This window comes from Plasmodium cynomolgi, chromosome 12 (assembly GCF_000321355.1).
Source record: "Plasmodium cynomolgi strain B DNA, chromosome 12, whole genome shotgun sequence".
Classification (NCBI taxonomy): domain Eukaryota; phylum Apicomplexa; class Aconoidasida; order Haemosporida; family Plasmodiidae; genus Plasmodium; species Plasmodium cynomolgi.
The window spans coordinates 908,549-919,003 of NC_020405.1; the positions used below are offsets into that span (position 1 = coordinate 908,549).

Sequence of the window (10,455 nt, forward strand, 5' to 3'; positions counted from 1 at the left end):
TTCTAAAAACCAAGCGCCACAATGTTCCCACCCGACAAGAGCAGAAAGGAGAAGAAGCCAAACCCGTTCATCTGCCATAGAAGGTCAGATCGTCGCGAATACCGAACGTGGGAAATGAGTCGGACCAGTCCCAGGCGCATAATGCTGCCCGAAACTGTGCTTTATTATTTTATTTATTTTTTTATTTTTTTTTTTTGTTTCCATTTTGGGTGGCAAATCCTAGACAAGTTGTAGCTAAACCAAGTGCAACCGTTTCCTTTCCCCCCATGTCCTTTTGGCCTCTCCCCATTTTGTCTACTTCGAATAAACCAAAGAGCTATGTCTCTCCTCGGTTGTTACCCCTTTTACGCGATGCTCCCTATTTAACTGTCTTCACCTTTCTCCACCTTCGAGCAGATTAGGAATTTACAAGAAAAAAATTTACCGGCGAAGGCACCAGTTGATTTACGTGTCCTTGTCTGGCCGTATTTACACCAACGTTAGTAAAGCGGTAGCGCGCGAGAGAGGGACAACCCGCGGGAAGGGAAACGCACGCGAGCATATACATGAGCTCAAACAAGCGAACATATACATGATCACACACGCGAACACACACGTGAGCGCTTACCTTTGGTCACCCCCACACGTGCGCGATTTCCCCTTTTGCCTAGGCGAACTACAAAGACGCCGTGCAACTGGACAACCGCATCCTCAGCGAGCTGAACATATCAAGTAAGTGAGGAAAATTGGGACGATGCGGCGGGGGAGAAACTCTGCCAAGTTGAGGTTCTCCCGTGGTGCGTTACTTCGCTGAGCATTGTTTTGGCTCACCCCACTTTGCCGCTACCCTATTTGCCGCCACCCTGTTTGCCGCTTCCCCCCCCGCAGAGACAGGCGCCAAGTCGAGCATACCCGACGTGAATCTCCTGTACAGTAGCGTCAATGAGCTGATGAACCTCGGCGCGGATGCCCATTTGGATGAAAAGACGTTCGAGTATTATTGCATCCCGCAATCCATCATAAGGTGACCGCAGGGAGAAAAGCATTACCCGAGTTTCTTCGCCAGCATTGCGTCCAGTTTTTGTGGCCAACTTCGCCGCTCCCCTCACACGTACATCCCTACACACACCCATACACACACCCATACGCACACCCGTACACACACCGCAGCGAGTACAACCGGCTAGGCATCTACGAGCTGTACAAGGAGCAGGCGGACTGCTTGAGGAACATCCTTGAGAACGAGCAAGTCGAAAAGAATGTGCAAAGTAAGGTAGAGGACAGAACGCCGGAGGAAAGAACCCCTGAGAAAAAACATTCCCAAAACGTAGACTCCTTTTTCAACGCGGAATTCTTCACCCCCCTGGAGGAATTGAAACACAAGGATGAAGAAAAAAGAGGGCGCGAGGTACCCCCACAGAGGGGGCCAACGGATGGACGAGGACTATCCCCACAGAGGGGGCCAACGAATGGACCAGGACTATCCCCACAGAGGGGGCCAGCGAATGGACCAGGACTATCCCCACAGAGGAGACCAACAAACGCGCACCCCTGTGACGACAAATGGGACACACTATACGAGAACAATGACACAAGGAACAACTTTTTCTACAAAAATTTCCTGTTCAACATCCCAACAGGAATGGGAAAGACCATAATATACGACATTTTAATCATACGATTGGTCCTTTACAAGGGGTACAGAGCTATAGTAACCCTCCCCACGGTGTCACTCATTAATGAAAAAAATGATTACTACGAGAAGCTGCTCGGAGAAAACACCGTGTCGTTAAATATAAAAAAATTTAACAGCTCCAATTTTACTGGGTACTCATACAGCCTATCCACCGACATTGCCCTCTGCACGTATGAACAGGCCAACATCATACTCAACATTATTATAAAAAATAACTTAAAGTGCAATTATATTTTCATCATTGACGAAATTCACTACATTAATGATATGCAGAGGGGGGTTTTCATCGAGTCTTTGCTCACGAAAATTAAGTACATCCAGCGGAACTGCGAGAGTGTCTTTAACATCCGGGCTTATGGCTTTTCCGCGACGTTGTCGAATGTGGACCAGGTGCGTTTCTCCTTATGTTGCGGAAATTACCTTGCCGTTCAGGCGGTTTTTGTGGCGCAACTTGGCTATTTAGCGGAAATTGCCTTACCGTTCAGGCGGTTTTTGTGGCGCAACTTGGCTATTTAGCGGAAATTACCTTACCGTTCAGGCAATTCCGCGTCGTACTTCACCATTTTCGCTTTTTTTTTTTTCTTTACATGGCACCCCCCCTTCCAGATCGGCGAATGGCTGGACGCCAAGGTGCACGTGAGCAAGGAGAAGCTGCAGAAGATAAAGTACCTGTACAAGATAGAGAGCGCGATATACAAAGACATACACAAGAAGGAGCTGGAGAGGACGCTGGGAGCGCCGTTCTACCTGGACCCGGACCATCTGGTGTACCTGCTGAGCGAGGAACTCATTCTGCAGAGAAACGTTCTGATCTTTTGCCCAACGAAGAAGAAAAGCGAACAGGTGGCGCATTTTATAAGCAACATTATGCCATACTATTTGAAAAACAGGAATTACAAGGTGAATAGGGAGGTGGCTGAAAGGAGGGAGAAGCTTGTGAGCGAACTGAAGGAGCTGAGCGTAAAGATTCCGGACGTGGATAAGTTAATCCTCAATGGGATATTCTTTCACCACTCGGAGCTGGAGAAGAACGAGAAAGGAATAGTGGAAGGTGCGTTTAGGAGCAAGACCCTTTTCTGCCTGTGCTGCACGACGACCCTGTCCGTGGGGGTGAACTTGAACGTGCACACGATAATAATCCGTAGCATACGGCTGGGCACAGCGTTCCTGACGAAGGAGCAGATCGTGCAGATAGCGGGGCGTTGCGGCCGCGTGAAGAAGGCGCACGCGGGGAGGGGCCCCGCTGGGGCGGTAGGCGGTCCGAGCAGCGCGGTAAGCGGCACAGTATGCAGCACAGTAAACGGGGTACCCGGCAGGGGTGTAGGCGGTCCGAGCAGCGCGGTAAGCGGCCCAGCAAGCAGTGTAGTGGGTGCGGTGCTAAGCGGTAACGAAGCCTCCGCGCAGGCCGCCGCGTGCACCCCCGTGAGGGACTACGACCTGGACTGCGACGGGAAGGTCCTGATCTTCCTCACGCCGTGTGATAAGACGTACATGGAAAAAATCCTCAAGGATGACGTAGACGTATGCAAGCTGAAGACAAAGCTGCACAACTTCCAACTGTGCAAATTCATCCTGGAGTTCATCGAACTGAATCTGATCAAGACGAAGAAGGACATGGTAGACCTCCTCGTTCTATACACACTCAAGTTTTTTAAAGTGGACGAAAAAGAGGAAAAGAAAAACCGCACCAGTTCCAACAGCGCGGTTAATTGTAGAGACCTAATCATGCAGGAGGTAAAGCAGACCTTCCAGTATCTCTTCGAGAATAAACTTATTATCATACCCTACGAGAAGGAGCAGTGTTACTACTACTACCTGTTTGCAAAAATATACAACGTCAACCTGTACAAAATGGAACAAATTTTCGACTTCCATTTCCTATGCCAATACATTAACATGGATACGCTAATTAAATGTAACTTACAACAAAAAATGGACATATTTAAAAAATTGCACAGGAATTACAAACTGAAGGAATTCATGAATAAAGAAAAACAGCAGTCTTTTTTCTCCCTCCCCTTTTTAACCATTTTACTCATTTTCAAGGATACCCAGATTAATACAAATCTGTTTCAAAATTTATTTGTTCAGCTGGTGAAATATTTATTTCTCGTTAATATTAACAGCAAGCAATTCGATTTTTACGTATATGACATCTTGCGGGATGATGATGTGATTGCCTGCACGGAGGTTTCTCCGTATGTGCACCCCATTTGCAATGCGCTGGACTTCATTTTCAACTTTTCCTTCATTCAGTACGTGTACGTCAAAGGTGGGTCAACTCGCAGCGCGCACTGCGCCATGTTGGGTAGACGCGCTTGTGTGCCTGTTGTGTGTGCCTAGGCCTGGGAGCCCCCGTTGCGCCCTTTCGCTCACTGCCGTGCTTTCCCCCCCGTCGAAGGCTTCCCCACGGACGTCCTGTTGATGATTTTCGTCTTCTGCATCAACTCAGAAATTTCGCTCAAAATCCACTTTGACGTGTACGAGGAGATGCTGACATCTAGCAGTGGCCCCGAGGGCGGGGACGTGCGCAAGATTTTTCACTACTTCGATCTGAGCATGGACAAGCTGAAGCGCTTCAAGGCTAACGGGAACGACGACCTTTGCGCCCAGTGCGCCAAGGACATTCTGCGCGGCGAGTAAGTGGCTGGCGGCTTTGAGCTGACGGGCGTGCAGACGCCTTCCCCCGTTAGCGCCTACCTCATCCGTACGTGCGCAGTTCATACATGAGCAGTTCATACATGAGCAGTTCATACATGCGCAGTTCATACATACCTCGTCCATACATACACAGCTCATACATACCTCGTCCGTACATACCTCGTCCATACATACACAGCTCATACATACCTCGTCCGTATATACACAGTTCATACAAACCCTAACCCCTGGAACCCACTTGTTCACACTTCCCCCGTTTATGCTTTTCTCGTGCGTGCGCCCCCCCCCAGGATCAACATCGACGAGATCTGCGAGAACTTCGAGTGGGTCAAAATCAAGCGCTTTTACTTTTCCCTCATCGTGTACGACCTGTTCAGGGAGGACATCTATACCGTGGGGCGCAAGTAAACCAAGGGGGAAAAAAAAAAAGAAAAAGCAAAAAAGGGGCAACATAATAAGCGCCCATTTCGGCACACTTGGGCCAGACTGCAGCATACCCCCACCAGTGGCGCAGCGCAGGTTGCACCCCCCCGTTTGTTTGACCTCGCTCACCATTTGTCGACTTCGCTCACCATTTTCCCCCCCGCAGGTACAGACTCAAAATGAAGGAAATAAAAAAGCTGTACGTGAAGTGCTGCCACAACCTGGCCTTCAACTGCAAAGTCTTGCGCAACTTTAAAAATTCCTTGTAATGAGAAAAACAGAACGCGGAAAAGACAGCCACGCTGGGAGTGACTGAGAGTGAATGAAACATGTGCCCAATTGCACAGCGGGGGTAGTGCCCCCGTTTGTGCTTGCGCGATTTATGCGCACACCAGATTGTTTATTTGTTTCTTTTTGTTTTTTCTGTTTATTTTTTTTTTTTTTTTTTTTTTTCCACCCGCAGGGACATCTTCTGCATCGTCCTGGATAATCTCCTCTTAAAAATGAAGTCCAAAAATTTAGCCTTCATTTTTTAACCCTTTTGAGAGCCACTCCACCCGTGTGCAAGCATCTGTGGAGTGCGTCCACGCAAGGGAAGACGTTTCGTCCTGATTGCGCGTTTTCCCATGCACGCCACGTCACTCGTTGGTAGCTCTCACGACACACTGTCCCAAATGGGATGACTTCCACCTCCCATGTGTTGACCAATGTGTGTCCACTTCAAACCGCTTGGAGCGAATCCTCCACCATGTTACCTCTCCACTTGGGCAATTCCTTTTTCACCATTTTGATTTTCCCTCGACTTTGTTTTTTTTTTTTTTTTGTCACTGATGAACTTGTACCATTTGACCTTTTGTAAACGTCACGCAACAACGCAACAACGCAACAACGCAACAACGCAACAACGCAATAACGTCACAACGTCACAACGTCACAACGCCGCAACGCCGCAACGCCGCAACGTCGCAAGGGGCGGAAACTCCCCCGCGGGTTCCAGCGGGCTGCGCGCAACGCAATAGGCAAACATGTGCGTGAATCGTCTGGAGAAAATTCGCCTGACCTGTTAAGGCGATTTTGGACAGCTAGCCAAAGTTTGCAAATTTTTTGGCTACCTGAAGAAAAAAAAAAAAAAAACACCAAATTGAAGTAGACCAATCCAAAGGGGGAACCCCCCTTAGACAGACGCCTAGAAGCACCCCCTTCCGTACACACAAACATGACCAAGTGGGGGTCACTGCGAAGCAGAATTATATGGCCAAGCGAGTTCGCTTATGCCGTGGAGAACGAGGGGCAGGACAACAAATTTGGACACAGCTATGTGGTCAAATATAACGGGAACGTCGTTCACAACAGATTCAAGAAAGGGTTAAATCAGGTGAGCAAACTGATGAAGGTGACAAAACGGGTGTGTGAACAAATGGAGGAGCAAAACTACCGCCAAGACGTGGATTCGTTGGAGGCAGAGCACTTCGGGGGGCGCATCGGTGGGGACGGCGCGGACCAAATTAACCAGGCTAATCAAATCCTCTTGCGGTTGAATGAGAAGAAGGAGTTTTTAAAGGAAAGTCTCGGTAAAATTAACACCATTGATGAGAGGTACGACATTGCTGTGAGGGACGCGTCCGCTCATTACGCAGTTCGTTTGGACTCCCCCTTCGTGTGCATCGAGGGGGACCCCTTAGTGGAGGCCCTAAAAAGGGGGCAGCTCGGGGGGGGAGACGAGAAGCGCAATGGAGCAGTTAAGCAGCTAGGCCGAAGGGGTGAGCAGCGCCGTGGAGAGAAGGTCCCCCAATTTAGGACCTTCCTGTACAACGCCAAAATTATGGAGTGTGACGAAACGCGCATCGGGGGCAGGGAGTTTATTTTTTCAGAAGCCAACACGAGCAGCCTGAAGATTAACACTCTCATCAACGAGGGGAAGCGCATAAGACAGGTGCTGTACGAATATAAGGAGAACTGTGAGGTAGAAAGCGAGCTGCAAAATAATCAGGATGAGTTCCCACCCTCAGGGAGAAAAGGAAGCATAGAAGGTACAACACCACCACCCCCATGTGGGAACGACGAAGTGACCTACGAACGCTTAGGCGTACTTCCATACAGTGACATCATCATGCTGGAAAAGAGCGAGTTCGACAAGAAGAGTTACGTGGCTGCTTTTTTAACCCCATTTGTACTCAACGGAAACGTGAAGGGGTTCATCGAGAAGGTACAGCCCTACATGGCTTACCAATTTGATAGTAATTTAATATTAAAAAATCTGTGTAAACTGATTAAGCTCATGTGTCATTTGGAAGAAAAGAACATCCTGCATGGGAATATCAAACCTACCAATCTGTACATCGATAACAGTGGGTTCAACATCCTTCTCGGAAATTTTGTTCCGAAACTGAAACTCACAGATTATTTTCACTACGTTGTTAATGGGAGACGAGGACTGCCTAAATATATTTCCCCTGAACTTTTTTCTTACTTGAGAAAAAAAAAAATCATGGTGAAAAAGGGAGGCAAGACAAATAAGCACATTGAGAAGTACCTTGTGAAGAATGACATTTTTTGTTTAGGTCTCTGCTTTTACTACCTCGTGACGATGAAGGAGGACATCCTTAACCACGTGGATGATCCGTATGCGTTTCAACATAAGGTGGATGGGCTGCAGGCGTGCGTCTCTCGCCCGGAGCTGCTTCTGCTTCTGCGCAGCATGCTCGCCTACGACCACCGGGAGCGGCCCACCTGGGCGGCGCTGCTGGCCGCGGTGAGGGGTGAGAAGTGAGGGGCACCCACGGCCACTACGGCAATGCGCCGTTGCGCCGTTGTGCCGTTGAGCCCCTACACCACTGCACCAATACACCACTACACCGCTACACCCTTCCGCCTCGATTTGTTCGAAATTTTTTTTTAATTGAACTCCTGGCTGCACGCTTTTAAACGTCTCAGTGGGGACGAGTTAATTGGTTTGGTGTAACAAACGTGGGAAAAAAAAAAAAATACACACACATTATACATGTTGTATATGTATGTGTATGTAAAATGAAGTGACGTAAGAATGAGCTGGGCCGAAGCGAAGTGACGTGCATGTAGGTTTACCTGGCCGTGCTGCTACGCATGAGGGGGGGTGGAGAGAGAGGGAGCCAATTTGAGCTGCCCTTCCCGTTCCGCAACATGTAAAGGCCCAAGGGGGCCGCGTGTCAGATGGGCAGTGCACACTCGGGAGAGAGAGACACACACATAGGGTGAACACGACGCGCACGATGAGAACGAAGAAAACGATGCACACGATGAACGCGATGCACACAATGCACACAATGCGCACTCGCGCCGTACATCCGTGCGTGGACAAATGGCCGCCGGGAACGACGGCGTGGGATGCCGTTCCAGCTGCGTAGAGGTTTCAACAAATGAGCTCTCCCTTGCGTGCGTGAGGAGAAATGGGGCCTGAGAAGTGGCGCGTGGGAAAGGGCGCATGAGAAGTGGCGCATGAGAAGTGGCGCATGAGAAGTGGCGCATGCGAAGTGGCGCGTGGGAAAGGGCTCATGAGAAATGGCGCATGAGAAAGGGTGCATTAGAAAAGGCGCGTAAAAAACAATATGTCAAAAGTGGTACATTTTTTGAAGGGGTGTATAATGAAGGAGTGAGTAAATGGGCAGGCAGATGCTCGCCGAGTGGGCAGGCAGTTGCTCGTCCAGTGGGCAGGCAGATGCTCGTCGAGTGGGCAAACGCGTCCGCCGGTCCTGCGCCGTGGCGGAGCCACTTCTAATTGTCCGCACCCGCACCGAACTCCTGGTTCTTCCTGTTCTTGAAGTTATTAAAGGGCTTCTTGTTAAACTTCTTTCCGCCGCCGTCGTCATTGTTGTTACCTCCGTTGTTGTAGTTACCTCCCCTGTTGAAGCCGCCCCCCCTGTTGAAGCCGCCTCCCCTGTTGAAGCCGCCTCCTCTGTTGAAGCCGCCTCCCCTGTTGAAGCCGCCCCCCCTGTTGAAGCTGCCCCCATTATTATTGTCGTAGTTGCCTCCCTTTTGGAAGCCACCCCCCCCTTTGTTGAAGCCGCTGCCACTGCGGTTGAAGCTTCCACCCCCGCTGTTGTTGTTGATGCTGTTGTTGTCATCGTTTCCTCGGTTGAAGTTACTGCCATTCCTGTTGAACTTATTAACATGGCCAAACTTCTTCCCAAAAAAGCTGCCACCCCTACCACCTCCATTACCCCCCTCATTATCCTGTCCATTATTATTACTACCTTGGTAGTTATTCCTGTTCCCCCTATTTCCAAACGTATAATCAGAGAAGCTACTGTTGTAGTTAGTACCATTAAGCATTAATGCCACGTGGACGTAATTATCCCCTACGAGGAGTCCATCATGTTGCAAAGACTTAACACAGCTCTCTAAGCTATCATATGTAACCTGTACTCTGTTTCTTCCTGCGAAAAAAATAACCTTAGTGATATTTCCATATTTCTCAAATGCATTTCTTACCTGTTCTTCTGTGGTATTCTTTCCAACATGGGAAAGACTAACTGAAGAAATGGCATTAGGGTTCATGTGAATTTTTATTGGGATGCCATTAAATTTTTCGTTATATTTTGAAGCAAATACATCTGTGATATTTTTTTCTGAACAATAAACATAAGCACTATTGAAGAGTGGGTTCATATGAATCCATATTTTGTCCTCTACATAATCATCACTTAGTAACTCTTTCAAGTAGGATCTTAAATCTGCTTCCTGTGCATCTCTACTTATGTTCAGTATGGTTATTATGAACTCTGTTGGGAAATCATCATCGTCTTCATCTTCGTCTTCCACATCATCCTCAGCATCGTCATTGACCATGTTATCCTTTCCATTTTTATTAAATTTTTGTTTCTTATTTTTTCCCTTATTGTTATCACCCACGACTATTTCGTTTCTCCTTTTGTTCTTTCCTTCGGTCTTCCCATTGGCTAGTTCGCCACTAGGGTTACCCACACCCGCTTTGTTGTTATTCAACTTCTTCTGCTGTTGCTTCTGTTGTTGCAGATTCTGCTGTTCCGCTTGATCATCGTCTGAGTCAGAATCGGAGTCTGAATCTGAGTCGAAGTCTGTGTCTGAATCAGAGTCTGAATCTGAATCCGATTTGTTTGCTTCCTTCTTCGCTGCTTTGGCCTCTGCAGCTTTGGCCTCAGCTGCTTTAGCCTCAGCCGCTTTAACCTCAGCCGCTTTAACCTCAGCCGCTTTAACCTCAGCCGCTTTAACCTCAGCCGCTTTAACCTCGGCGACCTTTGCTTTCCCTTTGGCCTTCGCTTCTTTGGCCGCTTTTGCCTTGGCCTCCTTCGCCGCTTTAGCAGCCTTCTCTGCTTTGGCCGCCTTCTCTGCTTTAGCCGCCTTACCCTTGGCTGGCTTCGCAGCTTTGGTCTCTTCCTCCTCTGAGGAATCGGAGGAGTCTGACGAATCTGATGAGTCAGACGAGTCGGAGTCCGACTTGGACACTTTCGCGGTATCCTTCTCTACATTCACCTCTACCTTTGCTTCTCCATTCACCGCATTCCCATCGCTGTCATCGGAGGAGTCCGAAGAGCTGGAAGACTCAGACGAGGCATCCTTCTTCGAGGCCTTATCTTTCTTGACGTTCTTCTTCTTCTTCTTCTTAGCTACAACCGCAGACTTTGTTTCAGACTCCGCTGCGGTGGACTCCGTCAGCTTGTTCTCTACTTTGTTCTCCTCGT

The 10,455-nt window shown here is 48.7% G+C and overlaps 3 protein-coding genes across 3 annotated transcripts; 2 read left to right on the forward strand and 1 right to left on the reverse strand.

Moving 5' to 3' along the window:
- Nucleotides 1–21: 21 nt before the first annotated feature.
- PCYB_123150 (helicase) lies at nt 22–5,295 on the forward strand (the record flags this gene model as incomplete). Its single annotated transcript, XM_004223648.1, has 11 exons — nt 22–83; nt 397–478; nt 651–711; nt 868–1,003; nt 1,150–2,065; nt 2,282–2,947; nt 3,080–3,947; nt 4,077–4,314; nt 4,627–4,740; nt 4,926–5,024; nt 5,223–5,295. The coding sequence occupies 11 exons, from the start codon at nt 22–24 to the stop codon at nt 5,293–5,295; spliced, it is 3,315 nt and encodes a 1,104-aa protein (XP_004223696.1).
- A 680-nt stretch (nt 5,296–5,975) lies between these two features.
- On the forward strand, nt 5,976–7,529 carry PCYB_123160 (protein kinase; the record flags this gene model as incomplete). Its single annotated transcript, XM_004223649.1, has 1 exon — nt 5,976–7,529. The coding sequence occupies one exon, from the start codon at nt 5,976–5,978 to the stop codon at nt 7,527–7,529; it is 1,554 nt and encodes a 517-aa protein (XP_004223697.1).
- A 994-nt stretch (nt 7,530–8,523) lies between these two features.
- On the reverse strand, nt 8,524–10,455 carry PCYB_123170 (hypothetical protein; the record flags this gene model as incomplete). Its single annotated transcript, XM_004223650.1, has 1 exon — nt 8,524–10,455. A coding segment is annotated over one exon (1,930 nt), but the record flags the coding sequence as incomplete, so codon positions are not given.